Source organism: Salvelinus sp. IW2-2015, linkage group LG28 (genome assembly GCF_002910315.2).
Source record: "Salvelinus sp. IW2-2015 linkage group LG28, ASM291031v2, whole genome shotgun sequence".
Taxonomy (NCBI): Eukaryota; Metazoa; Chordata; class Actinopteri; order Salmoniformes; family Salmonidae; genus Salvelinus; species Salvelinus sp. IW2-2015.
The window spans coordinates 14,289,730-14,311,362 of NC_036868.1; the positions used below are offsets into that span (position 1 = coordinate 14,289,730).

Here is a 21,633-nt window from a genome sequence, read left to right on the forward strand (position 1 = left end):
TTGCATTCAAGGCAAAGAGGGCTGCCCAGGCGGTTGTCAAAACTTATAGGTCAGAATGACAAGTGCATCACTGGTCTCTCTGAAGATCTCAATAAAATACAGTACTTTGCATTGTCCTCTTGATAACAATTAGGCCAAATTTGCTGAAATGTTGTGCTTGCTCATGGTTTGGTGTAGCCTATTCTATGAAGACAGCTTGCTGTCGAAATGTTGGTGAATAAATTATTGCATCGGCGCTACTAGGGATGGACATGAGTAATCGAGTACTGAACGGACGTCAAAGCTCTGTCTTTAACCAGAGATAACAAATAATAATAATCAAATACTGTAAAACTATTTGGTGGAATGTGCTTTGTGGCTACCTGAACGGGCCATTGGAAATTGTTTTGAAGACAACGTTGATTTGCTTTGACTCTAGTGTTCCATTTGTGCATGTGCATTTGCTGGGCACAACAAAAAATAATCCAAGCCATGCATCACACAGTTCCGTGTCTCATTCCCTCAATTGCGTTCTGACTGCTCCATACATACACGTGCTGAGTGCGCACACAAGCTCCCGCTACATAAATAAATGCCTATAAAAACGTATCTAACTGATGGGATACACAAGCTACATTCCTTGCCAAATGACGACAATTTTATCACACATTCAAAATGGACTGGATGACTGAAGTAGGAAAACATGTGTTCCAACAACGAGCTGCAGTTTTGGAATAATATTCCCATCTATTTTCTGTTTAGGCTACATTGCGAACTGCTAGTGCCATTTTAGAATTGGTTAGCCTAGGCTATAACCCCCTAAACATAGACAGGTTCCACACTGAAAATACGCACCAAATAATAGTTTGATAAAGACAGAGCATGTTTTCACCAGAATCATTAAGCATAGGGCTACTCACCACACAGATGTATAGGCTGTAATTCATCCCCATGCAGTGTTCAATGTGGAGTTGTTCATCCATTCCGAAAATTCAAAACAACTGGCAGAATAAACTAATATCTGCATAGCGAAAAGACAGATTTTGTAACCCTGAAAAGTATTTTAACTCGCCAAATTGAGCCCCGTTTAAAAAAAATGTTTTAGACGTGAGATGCGCCTCACTTTGCAGTTGCAACTTTTTTTCATTTGGAAAAATAATCAGTTATTACTTTTTTTTACTATAAAATAGGTGTCTTGATTGTGATAAGGGCTTGGGAAATAAGAGCGTCTTGTCTGCTAAATGAACAATATAAGGCTATGCCATTGCATAGCCATAGGCTTCTACAAGCAGTCGCCACTGCTGAGGTTACTGCCTATTTGAAGATTGTGTTTCACGATATAGTTGATATTACGGTTTCATTAAATTAAATGGCACATGCTTTTTTATTGAATGAATATATATTGGTCAATTTAGCAATTAGGATTTATTATCTCTAATGGTTATGATAAATGAGGCATTGTCGCAACACTTGGCATAGGCCTATAGATAAATGCACACATTTCTTTACAGTGCGGGCCTTATGTTCTAAAAAATATTTGAGTATTCTGGAGGAAATAAAWTCATGCGAGTACTTGAACAGTCAGAAAATGTCAAATGCCCCTCCCTACTAGTGTATCGCTTTTCCTGTTCTTTTAAAGCACTCTTTGAAGAATGTTTTTTGGCTAGACAGGCTCTACGCTACAAGCTGATCTAGTGGCTCATCTTTTAATTTCCTAAGGGACAGCAGCATCCTTCATGCTGTTAGCATTTAAATCGCCAATGTGTGGAAGGTATGATCTTAATTTTAGAGGTGGACACCTACTTGGGTGCTGGTCCGGAAAAAATTTCACCTGCCTGTCTTACTTTGTGTAGCTAATGACTTTGAACTCACTGGATCGATGATTGTTGTTCTGTCCCGGTTGGAGACAGCTCATTATTAAGGCTCTGACTGCAGTCCTTCAGAGGCTCACACTTCAGGCTGTAGACTACACGTTCAAAGCATCAGTGTGTTGCTTTTTTGTTCTGCCTCTTCACGGCATTGCTCATTCTGAGTGGCTTCTTCCAGGTAGTGTTTTGTGTTATGTCTATAGCCTAGTCAGTCCAGGGGTCGGCACCAGGTGGCCCACGGGCCACAACTCGCCCAAGTGATTCTACATTTTTGGCCCCCTAAAGGTTTTTTGTCAAAATAAAAAATATAGATCTGGGGGGGATAAAATGATTATTTTCCAATCCAATCTCATTAGGGCTTACTTGTGGTCAATTTCAAGTGTAAAAAAAAATATAGAATTACGTTTCGGCCCCCCAACCATCCACTCCACTTCACCCACGGCTGAATCTAGTTGCCTAGTCATATATAATTTCCCACGTCTTCATTCATCTATCACGTCAATAGAAGGTCTGTCAATTAGGTATGGCGCTTTAGAGTTATTTGTTGGTTGGAAACTGCAGCACTCGAAACAGCTGTAAACCCAGAGTTGTTGGATTTGGCCTCTCAAACATTGAGTGTGTGKCAAAGTTACACACAGGGAAGACTTTAAGGCTCATGGGACAGTCCTTCACCAGATGTCTGGGTGTGCACATGTTTTCAATCTCTGAAAACTGAGAGAAGAGCGCCTGAGCCTGGATGCATAAACTCAAAGGATGCAAGGATCTGTCAACATGGAGGAGAGGGTGGATGGACAGCTTGTGTTGAAAACATGAGCCAAGATTCCCTCTTGGCTGCTATGTGCTAAGTGAAACAATGCTAAGGATATAATAACAATAATGCTAATATTTACACAGCCTCTTTCACGGACTTGCACTGTTGGGAGGTTGAATCATTTCACTCAAAGTGAGCGTCATAACTCAGAGAAGAACGTGAAAACAATCTTGCAACCTTTCGGTTACTAGTCCAACGCTCTAACCACTAGGCTACCTGCCGCCCCAACATGCTGGACAAATGGACACTTTGGGTGATTTAGGGTAGCCTACTTTMATTTGAAAGACCTCACCCTGAACCCCAAAAATGTTTGACCATGTAACAGAACTATGTACCCAGTCCGCATTTGATTTTACCATAAGAATTGCTGTTCGGGGATAATAAAGAGACTTTACTCTAAAGTTTACTCTTTACTCTACTCTTTTTGTTTGAACACAGTGTACAAAACATTAGGAACACCTGCTCGTTCCATGACATAGACTGAACAGGTGAATCCAGGTAAAGCTATGATCCCATATTGATGTCACTTGTTAAATCCACTTTAATCAGTGTAGATTAAGGGGGGGGGGTGGCAGGTTAAATCCTTGAGACAATTGAGACATGGATTGTGTATGTGTTCCATTTTCAGAGGGTGAATGGGCAAGACAAAATATTTAAGTGCCTTTTAAACGGGGTATGGTAGTAGGTGGCAGGCGCACAGGTTTGTGTGTGTCAAGAACTGCAACGCTGCTGAGTTTTTCACACTCAACAGTTTCCTGTGTGTATCAAGAATTGTCCAACACTCAAAGGACATACAACTTGACACAACTGTGTGAAGCATTGGAGTAAATATAGACCAGCATCCCTGTGGAACGCTTTCGACACCTTGTAGTCCAGGCCCCGACGAATTGAGGCTGTTCTGAAGGCACTCAGTGTATTTCTGGGAAACATGAAGTGTCATCATCACCCCTGAGCCATTGCTCTGAGATAAAATAGTGATACCCTTTTCCTTCTCTTTCAGGTCGGCTTTATGCCATGCAGACGGGAATGAAACTGGACAGCAAAACCCCAGAATGTCGGARGTTTCTTGTGCAACTGATGGATCAGTTAGAAACGGTGAGATACTTAGTCAGCTACACTAAAGATTGGATACAGCCTTTGGAACGTTTAAACAAGTTTGCACACAATGACACATTTATCTACTATTTCCTAGTTGTCTTCACATAATGATTTGTTGATTTTTGGGTAAGATATCATAATGTAGTTATCATAATGTACTACTTTATATTCCTTGTTAATTCTATCTATTTCCTCTATTCTGTACCAATATCCACTAAATGAAGCTTATCACGTCGTGAATGTCTGAGGGCAGTTTAGTAATGAATATCTTCAAAGCCATTGGCCGTTAAGTGCACTTTAGGAGTCTTGACATTTGACTATTTTCAAAGCTAGTCAGGAACAGGCCTTTCAGTAGATTCAGTTTCCCTTCAGAAGTGGATTTTGGCACTGCCTCTCAAAAAGGACATTAACAACAAAGCGGCAGCCTCCCTTGATTGAGTTCTGCGAACACGATTGAAATGTCTGCACCTCATCATTTTCAATTATAAGAGTGAAATACTCTTTGATTCCAAACATCTGTAATGTAATTGCTGAATGATCTAAATATAGGAGGAATTTTTTGATTTACGTTTTCAAATTTCTCAAAAGGTGAATGCCAAATGTAATTTCTGCTTGTTTTGAGGGTCTAGCAGTTATTCTTTAGCTTGTCCATCAGATATTCATATCTCTAATCGATAATAATGTAGCCCCTAGATTCGATTAGGTCTACTTTTAAAGATTTCCAAGGAGAAATTGGAATCTTTGAGATAGTTGGATCACACATTTAGTCAAAGCTTCGGTAAGACTGCAATCTGAACCACCATTAGTTACGGAATGCATGCCTTTTGAGTAATGGATTCCTTCAGAAATGTACTTCTGAAATTTCTTGAGTGGAAATGCGAGACATGCAATAAAAAAAACATCTGCTTTGAGTTTTAAGCTCTGTGTTTAATGTAAGACCTGATCGGCATATACAGTGTGTTAGGAAAGTATTCAGACCCCTCGACTTTTTCTACATCTTGTTACGTTACAGCCTTATTCTAAAGTGGATTAAATCATTTCCCCCCCCCATCATAAATCTACACACAATACCCCATAATGACAAAGCAAAAACTATGTGTTAAAAACTGAAATATCACATTTACACAAGTATTCAGACCCTTGACTCAGTACTTTGTTGAAACACCTTTGGCAGCGATTACAGCCTCAAGTCTTCTTGGGTATGACGCTACACGTTTGGCACTCCTGTATTTAGGGAGTTTCTCTCATTCTTCTCTGTAGATGCTCTCAAGCTGTGTCAGGTTGGATGGGGAGCGTTGCTGCACAGCTATTTTCAGGTCTCTCCAGAGATGTTAGATCKGGTTCAAGTCCGGGCTCTGGCTGGGCCTCTCAAGAACATTCAGAGACTTGTCCAGAAGCCACTACTGCATTTTCTTGGCTGTGTGCTTAGGGTCGTTGTCCTGTTGGAAGGTGAACCTTCACCCCCAGTCTGAGTTCCTGAGCGCTCTGGAGCAGGTTTTCATCAAGGATCTTTCTACTTTGTTCCGTTCATCTTGTCATCATCCTGGCTAGTCCCTGCAGCTTGATTCTGCCACCACAATGCTTCACTGTAAGGATGGTGCCAGGTTTCCTCCAGACCTGACACTTGGCATTCATCAGATCAGAGAGTCTTGTTTCTCATGGTATGAGGTGCCTTTTGGCAAACTCCAAGCGGCTGTCATGTGCCTTTTACTGAGGAGTGGCTTCCGTCTGGCCACTCTACCGTAAAGAGATGGTTCTCCTTCTGGAAGGTTCTCCCATCTCCACAGAGGAACTCTAGAGCTCTGTCAGAGTGACCATCGGGTTTTTGGTCACCTCCCTGACCAAGACCCTTCTCCCCTGATTGCTAAGTTTGGCCTAGCAGCCAGCTCTAGGAAGAGTTTTGGTGGTTCCAAACTTCTTCCACTTAAGAATGATGGAGGCCACTGTGTTCTTGGGGACCTTCAATGCTGCAGAAATCTTTGGGTACCCTTCCCCAGATCTGTGCCTCGACACAATTCTGTCTCGGAGCTCTACGGACAATTCCTTTGACCTCATGGCTTAGTTTTTGCCCTGACATGCACTGTCAACTGTGGGACCTTTATATAGACTGGTGTGTACCTTTCCAAATCATGTCCAGTCATGTTGTAGAAACATTTCAAGGATGATTAACGGAAACAGGATGCACCTGAGCTCAATTTCGAGTCTCATAGCAAAGGATCTGAATACTTATGAAAATAAGGTATTTCTGTTTTTATTTTTTAATACATTTGCAAACAAATCTGAACCTGTTTTTGCTTTGTCATTATGGGGTAATGTGTGTAGATTAATGAGACATTTGTTATTTAATACATTTTAGAATAAGGCTGTAACGTGGAAAAAGTCAAGGGGTCTGAATTCTTTCAAAATGCGCTGTATTGTCCTTGAGATTTTCTTAAGGTTTTAATGCAACATGGGTGTTCTCTCACACTGTAGCCAAGTCTTGATACGTCACATTTGCACATCCTTCGGTAAGGAATGTTTGTTATGTCATGGAAAGGAAGCAACTTTAATAACCAATACATTCTTATGTGAAAGAGAACGGTTATATCATATTATGAATTTTTTTTAATTTCTTAACTATCCTATCTGTTAATTGTTTCCTTTGAGAAAATGTAAGAGCACTGTATTCTCATCAAGAGTTCAAAAGACTGGGTTTATGGTCTTCCTCTGAAAGAGGAGCGGGAAACAACCTCTGGATGCTGTTTACTCAGGGGTTTTTATAGAGCTAGTGTCTCAGCCAGCGAAGAGCCCATACCTGGTGGGTGCATCCAGTTTTAAAGGGCTTGAAAAAGGTGGTGAAGAAACTTCTATGAAATACAGCTTTGACCTACTGTCACAGATTATGTCAATGTGGACTCGGGACAGATTGTTAAACTTCTTTTGTTTTATGTCTTGCGCCTTGTATGATATTTCTGGAAGTTAATGTGAAATCATTGTTTTCTTTTTCCTCCCTAATCATGGGAACATGAATGAGACTTTCATTCAATTCCAGAAGAGAAAGCACAGTATGAAATTGAAGATGGTGCCGAAGAACATGGCTGAAGATTTACATTCTCCCAACCAATTGTGCAATTTTTKKTTTTGTTTTGTGTAACTTATTTTTTAAATTATTGTGTACATAATGTTGCTGCTACCGTCTCGTATGACCGAAAATAACTTCTGGACATCAGAAAAGCGATTACTCATTGTGGACTGTAAGAAACTTTTTCCTTTAACGAGTCCGACGAGAAGGATGTCCTGCTTTCACTGGAACAGGCACAGATCCACGCCTTTTGTGTGAAAAGACACCGGAAAAGGGGAAGCAGATCGGGGATCCTTCTGAGAATCTGTAGGCAAGCGAGTAAACTCCCATTGCCATCCGTTCTTCTTGCTAACCTGCAATCATTGGAAAATAACATTTGATTACCTACTATTAAGATTATCCTACCAACGGGACATTTAAAAACTGTAGCATCTTATGTTTCACCGAGACGTGGCTGAACGAAGAAACGGACAATATAGAGCTAGCAGGATTTTCCATGCACCGGCAGAACAGAGACGCTACCTCTGGTAAGACATGGGGTGGGGGGGTGTGTCTTTTTGTCAATAACAGCTGGTGCGCGATGTCTAATATTAAAGAAGTCTCAAGGTATTGCTCGCCTGAGGTAGAGTACCTTATGGTAAGCTGTAGACCACACTGTCTAACAAGAGAGTTCTCATCTGTATTATTCGTAGCCGTCTATTTACCATCACAAAGCGAAGCTGTCACTAAGTCCGCTCTCAACCAACTCTCTATAAGGCCATAAGCAAAGAAGAAAATGCTCACCCAGAAGCAGCGCTCTTAGTGGCCGGGGACTTTAATGCAGGCAAACTTAAATCAGTTTTACCAAATTTTTACCAGCATGTCACATGTGCAACCAGCGGGGAAAAAATCCTASACCACCTTTACTCCACACACAGAGATGCATTAAAAGCTCTACCCCACCCTCCATTTGGCAAATCTGACCACAATTCTATCCTCCTGATTCCTGCTTACAAGCAAAAACTAAAGCAGGAAGTACCAGTGACTCGCTCAATACGGAGGTGGTCAGATAACGCGGATGCTACACTACAGGACTGTTTTGCTAGCACAGACTGGAATATGTTCCGGGATTCATCTAATGGCATTGAGGAATACATCACCTCAGTCATCGGCTTCATCAATAAGTGCATCGACGTCGTCGTCCCCACAGTGACTGTACGTACATATCCCAACCAGAAGCCATAAATTACAGGCAACATCCGCATCGAGCTAGAGTTGCCGCTTTCAAGGAGCGGGAGACAAATCCGGACGCTTATAAAAAATCCCGCTATGCCCTCAGACGAACCATCAAACAAGCAAAGCGTCAATACAGGATTAAGATTGAATCCTACTACACCGGCACTGACGCTTGTCGAATGTGGCAGGGCTTGCAAACTATTACGAACTACAAAGGAAAACCCAGACGCGAGCTGCCCAGTGACGCGAGCCTACCAGACGAGCTAAATGCCTTTTTATGCTCGCTTCGAGGCAAGCAACACTGAAGCATGCACAAGAGCACCAGCTGTTCTGTGTGATAACTGTGTGATAACTCTCTCGGTAGCCGATGTGAACAAAACCTTTAAACAGGTCAACATTCACAAAGCCTGCTGGGCCAGACGGATTAAAGCATGCGCGGACCAACTGTCAAGTGTCTTCACTGATATTTTCAACCTCTCCCTGACCCAGTCTGTAATACCTACATGTTTCAAGCAGACCACCACCAGGGAAGCGAAGGTAACCTGCCTAAATTATTACCGCACCATGTCACTCACGTCGGGAGCCATGAAGTGCTTTGAAAGGCTGGTCATGGCTCACATCAACAGCATCCTCCTGGAAACCCTAGACCCACTCTAATTCGCATACTGCCCCAAAAGATCCACAGATGACGCAGTTTCAATTGCACTCCACACCGCCCTGTCTCATCTGGACAAAAGGAACACCTATGTGAGAATGCTGTTCATCGACTACAGCTCAGCATTCAACACCATACTGCCCACGAAGCTCATCACTAAGCTAAGGACTCTGGGACTAAACACCTCCCTCTGCAACTGGATCCTGGACTTCCTGATGGGCTGCCCCCAGGTGGTAAGAGTAGGCAACAACACGTCTGCCACGCTGATCCTTAACACTGCGGTCCCTCAGAGGTGTGTACTTAGTCCCCTCCTGTATTCCCTGTTCACCCACGACTGCGTAGCCAAACACGACTCCAACACCATCATTAAGTTTGCTGATGACACAACAGTGGTAGGCCTGATCATCGACAACGATGATACGTCCTATAGGGAGGAGGTCAGAGAACTGGCAGTGTGGTGCCAGGACAACAACTTCTCCCTCAATGTGAGCAAGACAAAGGAGCTGATCGTGGACTACAGGACAAGGCGGGCCGAACAGGCCCCCATTAACATCGACGGGGCAGTAGTGGAGCAGGTCAAGAGTTTCAAGTTCCTTGGTGTCCACATCACCAACSAACTGTCATGGGCCAAACATACCAAGACAGTCGTGAAGAGGGCACGATAAAACCTTTTCCCCCTCAGGAAACTGAAAAGATTTGGCATGGGTCCCCAGATCCTCAACTTTCTACAGCTGCACCATCGAGAGCATCCTGACCGGTTCGCATCACTGCCTGGTATGGCAACTGCTCGGCATCTGACCGCAAGGCGCTACAGAGGGTAGTCCGTACAGCCAGTACATCACTGGAGCCAAGCTTCCTGCCATCCAGGACCTATATAATAGGCGGTGTCAGAGGAAAGCCCATTAAATTGTCACAGACTCCAGTCACCCAAGTTATAGACTGTTTTCTCTGCTACTGCACTGCAAGCGATAGCAGAGCAAGTCTAGGACCAAAAGGCTCCTTAATAGCTTCTACCCCCAAGCCATTAGACTGCTGAACAATTAATAAAAATCGCCACCAGACAATTTACATTGACACTCCCCCTCTTGTACACTGTTGCTACTCGCTGTTTGTTTGTTACCTATGCATAGTCACTTCAGCCCCACCTACATTTACAGATTACCTCAACTAGCCTGTACCCCTGCACACTGACTCGGTACCGGTGCCCTCTGTATATAGCCTCGTTATTGTTATTTTTTATTTTAGCCTACTTGGTAAATATTTTCTTCTTCTTGAACTGCACTGTTGGTTAAGGGCTTGTATGTAAGCATTTCACAGTAAAGTCTACACTTGTTGTATTCGGCGCATGTTGCAAATAAAGTTTGATTTGAAGAAACAAATCTTACATCGCACCATGTGGTTCTTTATCATTTCACCTCATGACAGTTTAATATCCACTAAAGCTACACATTTTTAGGGAAACAAACAACCAATTATTATTATTTTGTGCAGAGGATGGATAATTAAGCCAATCTGTCTTTTTTGTTCTGGTATTGAAGATGAACTAAAGCATGCTCACAGCCGGGCCCTCAGCATATTGTCCAGCACACTTGGCTCGTTTTCTCCATCGTTAAATTAGCGTTCGGGGGGGGATTGGGGAGCGAAGGTGTGGTGGAAGAGATTGTCTGTATTTAGGCTATACACTGATGGGCCTCTGTTTCATGGAAACGGCAGTTGTTTTTCTTTTCCTGATTGCCGCTTTGGCCGTMTTTAACATTGCATTGTCAGTCACTTCAATGCACTAGCTGTTTGTTTTTGTTGTCCTACAGTGCCTATACAGACCTGATGAGTGTCAGTAGACCTAGTTCTCGTCTGTTAGAGTTGCTTTACCCCAAGGGTAAGAAACACATTTCTCACTCATTCTGTTTTGCAATGACAGCAAAACCATCAAAGAAGATGCAGCCTTTCATGGTAATATTGTCCTGACGTATTGAAAATGACTATTATGTTTTGCTAAGCTGTTCTRGTACAACAGGGACTTCTAGAGAACCCCAGAGTAGTTTTAGTGGTGTTTTGTGATCCAAGCTCAATCCTTTGATTCAATTAGAAACGACTGGCTCGACTTTCTAGAAAGTCGGCACACTTCTAAGTTATGTTTTTAAAGTCCTTCGCTAACACAAGTAATGTACTGTGCTGCGTGTTACCTCGTTTAAAAAACAAATTTAAGCATAGGTTGAGATTTCATTAAAACATGAACAGTAAGTCCATTCAGGAGAGCAGAGGGCACCTGTTGAAATGTAATCAGTATTATTTGCTTTACTGATTTTACAAGGAAACCTCTCTAGCAGACTGTAACATCTCAGAGAGAGGTTGGCTCTGTGACAGTGAGTGGGCTTYGCGGCTGCATTTTTGGCCGCTGGCCACAACAAACCATTAAGACACAATATGGGCACAGCAATAATTTAATTTGTCAGCTGCATGCAGTGGTTGAYCATACACAGACAATGAAGTTTTGACAAAGCAAACAAGTCACAGTTATACAAATAAAATTTGTGTAAGTGAGTTTTCTAGTGTCTGTGTTACTGGTATTGTCATAGATGATTAATTGCCATGTAAGAGCGGTGTGATAAAGTAAACTGCCAGTTCTTTGCAACTGGCTTTGATGTTTCTGGTTAAATATCCTTTTGGTGAGTGGTGCTCAGCACAAGATTTATTGTCCAGCACTGTTGAAATGAAAGCGGTAAAATCCACCCTTGGTTATTGTCCATGTAATGATCTGTGGGTGCATCTCCAGAGACACTCCACTCCACCATACTAGACTCTATTGAAGTGGAATCAGTGTCTGCGCTCTGCTGCATCCCAGGAATTAATTATTCACGCCATGGAAAGCCTCGCCTCACACGTTTCATGCACAGTACAGTACACAGGCTCCCTCTATGTATAGACTACGTCTGTGCTGTTCAGGAACCTAKGAGGAACGTTTTGTGTCAGATGAAAGATTGATAAGCTGAAARGTCAAAGTGAATGTGCATTTTGAAACTACTCTGTATTGATTGATTGCTCTTTGTAAAATGTTTGCAACTTACAGCCTGTGGTTTTTCAGGTTGAATGTGCCTACCTGCAGAACATAATTTACTTTTGTGTGATTTGATGCTGTTGTGTGTTTTTCAGATGAAGAAGGAGCTGACTGACAATGACTCAATCTCCCAGGAAGTTGTCGGCAATGCCCACATCGAAAACTATGCCTTAAAAATGTTCCTCTACGCTGACAACGAGGATCGATCTGGACGATTCCACAAGTAAGGCTACTTCTTCACTCACTGTCTTACTACCTGCTTAGCATGGGAAGAAGTCTTACTGTACTGTAGCTGCAGACAGCTCCCTGCCTCTTGAATCTCAGCATGGCAGTGGACTGTTTCCAATTTTCTGATTCCAATACGTAAGCCCTCATGATTACCATTTATTTTCACTGAACCTTGACACAAAATAATCACACTGTTGCTTTTGCACATGAAGGGTCCCTTCCAGAGTCTAAAATTAGCAACAAAGCCCTGTCTGTGTGAATAGATTGCCACATGGGTAAGATGATTCCTATTGGCCATGCAGGTGTAGTGTTACAGGTCTGGCTGCCATAATGAGTGTGTCGTGGGCTCTGACATCAGCAGCAGGCTGGACAGTAGAGCAGAGTTTTCCAGGAACTGTGGGTGCCAGGTCAGGCCAGGCCAGCCAGGGTCTCCAGTACTGTAGGCAGGGACAGGATGCTGTCTCCTGTGTGCTGATTCCAGGCCYCAGATACAGCGCCAGACACAGTCCTGAAAATGGGAGAGAAATAACATTTGCGTTTTGCAGCTAGTAGTTAAAGGCTTCATCCATTTTGCATATGTCTGTGTGCCCATTCATCTTGTGCAATGTAGCAATTGGGATGAAAAATGTTTTCCGCCTATATTTTAAGATGGCAGGTTTTCACTAATCCGCTAATTTGTTTCTAAGCAATGAGCAATGTTTCATTGAAGCCCCATTGAACTCGCTACCCAACTGATGAGTGAAAGTCAAGTCAACAGTTCTGATGATTCATATTCTTCTCCCAACAAGTAAAACTTTGATATTTTGGGTAATCATATAAGCATTAGACTTTTATCCAGCTATTATGTTGTTGGCCGGTTATGGTCTTTGTATTTTCAAAAGCTTAAATCGAGTCAGTGCCATAGTGTTGACAAATCTAATGTGGTTTCAACTTCTAAATTGATCAGGAGGCTTTAAATCCATCCGTTCCAGTGAAAGATTTATCCTTCAATTTAAAAAAAGATAGTGAATGAAAGTAGGGTCAGATAAAATATATCATAGCTGGAAGCGTGGAAGTCATTCACTGAGGTCTTGTGAGGCTCTCTGTCCAGAGCATTTGACATAATGCATGTAAATAGCCTGAGGCAGGCCCAATTTCTGTCCAATATGCTGACCTCTGCAGAGCCAGCCAGATAAAAGCCATGAAAGCACACACTGTTGTGTTGAGAATGCAGGCTAGAATGTGCTGTAAATGAACCTTCATGCTGTTTCATCCCTTTTGTTTTCACATTTGCCTCCCCTTCCCCGCGACCCACCCCCTGCGTCACGAGAATCCAAATGCCAATGACGTTCATCAGATGTGTACAAGTGAGAAGTGGGCGGAGTTGGACTTCCAAATCTTTCAGTAATAGGCCTAGATCTCTTTTTGTCAACGTAGGCTAGTTGTCTTACTTCCAGCTATGTATTGTTATTCAAGRTGCATTTTGTTTTCCTCTTCGTCTTACCATCTTGTTTCCACAACACGACAGTGAGACGTGCTACAAACCCACAAAAATATTGCTCAACCTTCGGTAAGGTCTGCTGAAGTAGCGGTCCACCATGAATCGCCTCCCAGTGAACACCATCATAGTTAACCTCAGGTTCAGGTGAAGCGGGGTGGAAGGATTTACTGTGATCAACCCAGACATCAGGATGGTTTCCACGGTGTTCTGCAGTACTAGTATTTTGCAGACCATTAAATAGGAATGGATGAAGTGTGGTCAGCCTTTGATTAATGCTGGCCGCAGACGGAGAGGGAGTGGCTGCTCTGCACTGTGTGTTGAAGAAAGGTCGCCGTATGGTTTCTGGCTCACAAAAATATTTTTCTTAGGAGATTGAAAACATTAAATCTACCCAGTGTTTAATAATTGATATTTGAACAATGATTGTACTTGAGGCCAATCTAGAGAGAGTTATATAGTATACCTATAGTATGTATTGATGACGTCATTTCTGTTTGTCTGGTAAAACTGGTGCCAGCAATGGTATGTAGACAAATACGTACAACCACATTTGAAGAAATGTGAAAATACAAATAAAACACGCTTGTCTTCAAGTCGGGATAACGAGAAGTAGGCTCTATTAATATTCCACTTTGGCACAAAAAAAGCTTTGATTTACAAGAAATTTGATCTACATAAACAAGCTATAAATGTTACGTTCTGTCATGTGTGGAGGTGCAGAGTTGAATGTTTATGGGAACTAATCCTGAATAGGAAACTTCCTTCAGCTTTTCAATACATTGGTCTACTTTCCACTCTGCTCTGCTCCACGACAAGCCTTCCATTGACATGGCACACCTCTGCGCTGGAAGCCCCCAGAAAGCAAGCCCCTATGTTTCTGTGTTTTTACGGCCTTGTGTTTTATGCTTCCTGGAACCAGCTGTGGGATTTTATGACATTTTTCTTCCTGTCCTGTGATCTACACTGAATTCCCACAAGTGGTATCGCCTCTGAACTCTGACTCCAGACCCACAGTCCTCTCTTTTAGTGTCATGACTCGTGTCATAGTTTGATATTTACAGACCTGTTTGGTTCCTTGGATCCAATTATCATTCAAATTCTTAAGAGACAAATCCACATACACTACATGTCCAAAAGTCACCTGGCTCGCTGTCCACGTTCCAATTCATCCCAAAGGTGTTCGATGGGGTTGAGGTTAGGGCTCTGTGCTGGCCAGTCAAGTTCTTCTACACCGATCTCGACAAACCATTTCTGTATGGACCTTGCTTTGTGCACAGGGGCATTGTCATGCTGAAACAGCCAAAGGCCTTCCCCAAACTGTTGCCACAAAGTTGGAAGCACAGAATCGTCTAGAATGCTGTAGCATTAAGATTTCCCTTCACTGAAACTAAGGGGCCTAGCCCGAACCATGAAAAACAGCCCCAGACCATTATTCCTCCACCAACCTTTACAGTTGGTACTGTGCATTCAGGCAGGTGTAGCGTCCTCCTGGCATCCATCAAACCCAGATTCATCCGTCGGACTGCCTGATGGTGAAGTGATTCATCACTCCAGAGAACGCATTTCCACCAATGGCGGCGAGCTTTACACCACTCCAGCCGATGCTTGGCATTGCACATGGTGATCTTAGGCTTGTGTGTGGCTGCTCGGCCATGGAAACCCATTTCATGAAGCTCCCGACGAACAGTTCTTGTGCCGACGTTGCTTCCATAGGCAGTTTGGAACTCATTAGTGAGTGTTGCAGCCGAGGACGGATGATTTTTACGTGCTTCAGCACTCGGTGGTCCCATTCTGTGAGCTTGTGTGGCCTGCAACTTCTCAGCTGAACCGTTGTTGCACCTAGACGTTTCCGCTTTACAATAACAGCACTTACAGTTGACCGGGGCAGCTCTAGCAGGGGAGAAATTTGAAGAAAAGGTGGCATCCTATGACGATGCCACGTTGAAAGTCACTTCAGTAAGGCCATTCTACTGCCAACGTTTGTCTTAATAATATTTATTTATTTATTTGTATTGTAGATTGGAAATTGCATGACTATATGCTTGATTTTATACACCTGTCAGCAACCAGTATGACTGAAAAAAACTGAATCCACTGATTTGAAGGGGTGTCCACATACTTTTGTGTGTATATATAGTGTATTTGATAATTATAGAATTATCCATGTTCTGTGACGCAGCCTAATCCGTTCTTGTAGAAGACATTTGTCACAGTTGGCAGGTTTAAAACACTTGGGTCTAATGACTTCAGTATGCCTTAATTAACTTATTTTTTTTTGTCTCTCTTTGTAGGAATATGATTAAGTCCTTCTATACATCTAGCCTTTTGTTAGATGTCCTGTCAGTTTTCGGCGAGTTATCGGAGGAGGTAAGTTAAAAAGAAAAAACACAAAAAATGCATTTTTGACATGTTTTTCACCTGGGATTCAAACCTGTGAGCTTTCAGTTACTAGCCCAACGTTCCTAATCACTAGGCTATCTGCAGCGCATACTATATTGAATACCCCTATCCTACTGTATAGGGCCTAAACTACTGTAACTACATCTACCTTTTTATTTCAGCATATCAATTAATATGTGTGAAGTAATATGAACTGACTAGCCACAATTCCATCCGTCCATCAGTTTACGGCTGCTCTCAAAGACATAGAAAATCCAAGAGAAGGGAAAATATGAGGAATTTCTATTTGATCTACTCATTCCAGTCGTGAGATTTCTGACTGGAAAACAGTGTGTTCCTGGAAACAGCTTGTAACATATAGAGCCTCTCCAGTCTAGAACTGTAGACAACTAGACACTACTAGACAGGGTGTTTCTCAGAATGCATACTACAGTGCTCCACACTCTCATGTTCCGAGTGCATTCTCCGACCACGTTCTTTTGACTACGTCCTTCTGAGGACGAGAGTGTGGAGAATGCACACAACAATACATTTGAGAAGCACTAGCACTCCCCCTACTGTGTCTGTATTACCTCAAGCTTCACCCCCTCATTCACAGGAACYTCTTTCAGCCAGCACAATGGCAACAATGRACGAMACAAGATATACACAAAGCAAACGCTTTACTTCATAAATATCAGCTAGATTTGTGAATTTTAATAATCTAGCTATCCAGCTAGTTAAACAGGCAAAAATTACCTAAAACTAATGTTATGCAAGGTAGATGTACCTTTTTCGTGTGTAGCTACCAATTCTTCATGGTCAGCCAGTTAGCTTTATTGACATACCCATTCCCCCAACTGTCTTCCAGCCAGGACAACAATGGCAATAGAGACGGAAGAAGACACACACACACACACACACACACACACACACACACACACACACACAACACAACAAGTTCACACACGCACACACACAAAGCACTGTTTTAAACCTCATAACTATCAGCTAGCTATATGTGAATCCTAATAATGTAGCAAACCAGATAGTTTAACAGTCAAAAGTGACTGAAAATTTATATTATACAAGATATCAATTCTTTGTGGATAGCTAGCTAACAATTCTTCATGGCTAGCTAACAGTACTAGTAGCTAGCCCTATTGCCTTATTTTGGACTTGCTATCTACGGTATGTTGGCAGGTAAACATACCAAAATTAACACAGCATGTATTTATTAACATATCAAGATGAAATATTGTGGTCAGGCAACATGAGATGTGAATAGGCAACATTTAATTCCTTAGTAGGTGTGTATTTTCTCCCACTTCAGCTCAAATAATGGCTGCCATTGATTTCATTTTTTACGTGGTTGAGTCATATTTGTTTGCTTAGTTTCTATTGAAGCTTGCATCGACGCATGCTTCAAAATATGTACAAACGGAGTATGCATTTGTGAAGTTCCCTCCCGTGCTCTGTTTCGAATACTTTGATTTGGATTCTGACCCTCCCGCGCTCCAATTTGCGTGCTCGGAGCACGGCAGTATGCATTTTGAGAAACACCCATAGACCCCATCTCAGCAGCTGCAACTGTGGGCTTATTAAAGCTTCTCTCTCCATGGCTACAGATGGCTTTTCTACTGAGGGAAGTGGCCTGTGGCAGACAACAGACAATGTTTCATTGAGTGGCTTGTCTCTCCCTAAGGGCCAGGCATTTTCCTGCTGCAGATAGCTCATTGGAGAGGCTGCTTTACAACTCAGTTTTTTTTCTCTGTAACACTAACCCAGACAATGGAGCCTCACAGTTCCCTGCTCGCTGATTGCTGTATATACTTTTTTTTATACAAAGCACGTCACGATGCATTGTGGGAGATTGGATTTCTTACAGAAAAAAAGGACATTCCATCACTAGAGAGTGGAGGACCCAAACTTTTAGAAAATGGTGATTGAGGGAGTATGTTGAGACTATTAAGTGTGAGCTCTAATCATAGCTACCATCAGTCCTAAACTTCCCCTCAGGGCTAGCATGTTGTTATCTCCAGGGATAATTTAGATTAGAATTATGATTGTGTGTGTTAGTTGCTTCAGAAAGAAATGTCTTCATTGTATTAATTTTGCTAAGTCATTTTGAAAGAAACCACCTGGATGTACTGGTTTGGAAGAACCCTTGTGGCTGAAGTGAATGTTTAGTTTAGGACATTGAMGTTTTGTTTTCTCCAAAGGAAGCTCCTCAATGAATTTCCATTTAATTAATCAACAGATAAGATTAACAGGCGGAGAACTTTTAAATTAGGTGCATAGAACTTCTAATGAATTTGGTGACCTGGGTGTTAGACCACAGTTATTGCTTCACCCACTCCCCTTCCATCCCTTTACCGTAAGCCTAAGGAAAATAAATATAGTCCTACCTTAAGCCTTTCATCCAGTCTCCATTGTTTAACTAATTGCTTTTAATTCCACATCTCTTATCTTGAATATGTCTGTGTTTTATTTACCCCCTCTCCTCCCTGCCTCCCTTGTTCCTTTCCCTTTTTCAGAACATCCAGCACAGGAAGTATGCGAGATGGAAGGCCACTTACATCCACAACTGTCTGAAGAGCGGTGAAACCCCACAGGCTGGCCCTGATGGCTATGAGGAGGAAACGTATGGTAAGGACTGATATTATATCAGCACTGCCACCCAAACAAACAGTGTCTCCCGTTAAGAAAATACCTCTTCTCCTGGCCTTTCCTTCAGGAGCCTTTAGACCCGCTTTCCTCCGTCTGGGTGACGTGGTACTTCAGTTAGTAAAGGTTAGCCGTCATTGTGCGCCTTATAGTGGCTTGCAAAAGTATTCACCCCCCTTGGCATTCACCCCCCCAAAGTCAGTACTTTGTAGAGCCAGCTTTTGCAGCAATTACAGTGGCAAGTCTCTTGGGGTATGTCTCTATAAGCTTGGCATATCTACCCTCTGGGATTTTTTCCATTCTTCAAAGCATAACTGCTCCAGCTCCTTCAAGTTGGATGGGTTCCGTTGCTGTACACCAATCTTTAAGTCATACCACAGATTCTGAATTGGATTGCGTTCTGGGCTTTGACTAGGCCATTCAAAGACATTTACATCTTTACCCTTAAACCACTCGAGTATTGCTTTAGCAGTATGCTTAGGGTCATTGTCCTGCTGAAAGGTGAACCTCCGTCCCAGTCTCAAATCCCAGGAAGACTGAAACAGGTTTCCCTCAAGAATTTCCCTGCAGCATCCATCATTCCTTCAACTCTGACCAGTTTCCCAGTCCCTGCTGATGGGAAAAACATCCCCACAGCATGATGCTGACACCACCATGCTTTGCTGTGGGGACARTCTTCTCGGGGTGATGAGAGGTGTTGGGTTTGCGCCAGACATAGCGTTTTCCTTGATGGCCAAAAATAGCATTAATACAACAAAACTAATTCAAAACACACTCCTTTAGTTTACACCAAAGTTAAAGCCTATTAGCCATGTTGTCAGTCATAGCCTACTTTCTGGTGTAGTTCATCTCTTTTGTTAGGGAAGAGCAACGTCCCTCCCCTCCCGCCTGTTGTGAATCTGGGCCTCCCTCTGTAAGTGGTGACATCATGCAGGGTTATTCCCACTGAGGTGTAACATTGCCAAGAGAAAGCTGATATTATACTCTCTCCTCTCTCTCGTATTGTGTCTAACTCAGTCCACACGCATCATAATCTTATCACTGCATCTTCCTGTTTTTCACGTCTGCCAAACACCTCAGGAAGAGGGTGGCCCGCTGCTACTCGTCAAATGAAAATATGAAAACATGCTGCGGGGTGAAAATGGAAAAGAAAATTGGATGTGTTTCATTGATAAACAGTGACTGTAATTTAGGTGGTCATTTTGTAATTTCGACTTTGCTTTTGAGTCTTGAGTTGGTTGATTTGGTTTTACTGTATTTTGATATGGGATAGACTTTCAGAATTTTTGTATTCAATTAGGTTGTTTTGAGAAGCATTTTTTCTTCATTTTATTGCTTGTACTCTTACAACCAGTAATATTATTTTCTTATGTTAACACCTTTTATTTGACCTGTTTTAAAGTGGTTAAATGCRGAAGACACATTTCCGTTGAAGGCATTCAGTTATACAACTGACTAGGTATCCTAATGAAACATGTGGGAATAAATCTTGCTTTGTTTAGAGGCCACAGTAACTGTATTGTCTCGGATACATATTTCCTTAACTTTCCACTTCCGAGGAGGAGATGATTAGCAATGGGAAAGGGATGGAGGAAAACACTCTTGTTGAATTGATGGAAAACCAATAGGAAGCAACTTTGTTGATGAGCATATTTTCCCAGAGCTTCAACCATGGTGCTGAACCCTGGTACTGACATGTTCCGATGGAAGAGAGAGCGCGCCATGCTTCCATCTGGGTAGAACAAACAAGTGCAAGCTTCATGCCATGTTGCCCACCAGTCTAGTCGGAGAAGGCACGTTTGTTTTGTAGCCATGCCACCAAAAGATGGAAACTAGTACAGACGGATTCATTAACATTTCATAAGAAATATGGTCACATCTCAAATAACAAAGGTGTTAAGGGCAAAGTCTGGAAAGGGGTGACATTTCGGGAGAGTTTCTCTCCAATTTAACTTCAAAAGCTGCAAATACTCAACATTCAACATTCTCACGCTGTCATAGGCAAAGGTATCAATAATGTATTGAAGTTTCTTTTCTAGTCCATCATTGGATGGCTCTTTCAGAACACTCAGTACCTCTGGAGTCCCCAATGCCATTTTTGAGAGTGACTTTTGGCCAAACAGAGTACTGTCATCAGCTCAGCTCTGATAAGAATCAGCACATATGTTTCGAGGCTACTTTGTTTGAATCTTATAATTGGGTTCGTAAATGTATAATTTATGAGAGTCCTTTGGATATTAGGAGAGTTTCAGTGCAGTGGATCAATGGTCTGTGATTTCAGATCTGAATTTAGATAGTGTCAGCAGTGCATTTCTTTTCAAACTTTGGGACTGTCTGTCCTATGCACATGGCAGCAGGCGACTCAAATGTGAAACAACATTCCGAGCCTATCCACACCCATTTAAAATGCCCATCACTCCCATCTGTTATTGGCACAACTCGAGATTAAGTGGACCATAAGCGAAAACGCTCAACCACTGATCCAGTCTCTCTGCCTCCTTTAACCAATTCAGACATAATGTGAGACTAACTGTGGCTTTATCTTTACTGTCTGTCTCTCACGTGGCTCTAATCGTGGGAGTTTCCTCTGATCCAAAGAGGGGGGGGGGGGGGGGGAGACATTTTATGGTTTTATCTCAGGGCAATCAAGTTCCCGCCCTGTAAGTAAGCAGGATACAAAGCTGCTTAGTGTGTGAGGCTGTGCAGGCCAGGCAGGGGGCGGCTGTGCTGTGCAGGGCTGGCTGGCCTGTGACAGACTGGAGCAAAGCAGGGGGAGTTAGGGGAGAGTGTCTGCAGGGAAACGATCCAGTTCCTGTTTCACAGCTCCATAGGGAGAGCTATCTCAGAGACCTGTTCTGGGACCAGCCCTCCCCTCCCCATCTGGGCCCCTGCGCACTCCTTCATATTATCCCTCAATACTCTGGTTCTCCCTATAGACTTGCCTTTCGTATCATGACAAATGCAGACGTACTGACATAAGCCAAGACGGTTTATTTGAGTTATCCCACCCATATTATTTAACTTAGAGTCTGGGGGTAAATGGGACAATAGGCTAGAAAAACACATATTGGCAGAGAAACTGGTTTTAAGACTGACACAGATGCATATTGTTGTGGGCGGAAAAATAAATTGGCACC

The 21,633-nt window shown here is 42.6% G+C and overlaps 1 protein-coding gene across 1 annotated transcript in view; it reads left to right on the forward strand.

Annotated features, from left to right (window-relative positions):
* The window catches only part of LOC111954358 (vacuolar protein sorting-associated protein VTA1 homolog), a 47,724-nt gene that overhangs the window by 8,542 nt on the left and 17,549 nt on the right, over positions 1-21,633 (forward strand). Inside the window, exons 2-5 of the mRNA XM_023974032.2 lie at positions 3,659-3,753; positions 11,838-11,965; positions 15,742-15,817; positions 18,367-18,478. Coding sequence (XP_023829800.1) covers positions 3,659-3,753; positions 11,838-11,965; positions 15,742-15,817; positions 18,367-18,478 — 411 coding nt within the window. The remainder of the gene's footprint in view (positions 1-3,658; positions 3,754-11,837; positions 11,966-15,741; positions 15,818-18,366; positions 18,479-21,633) is intronic.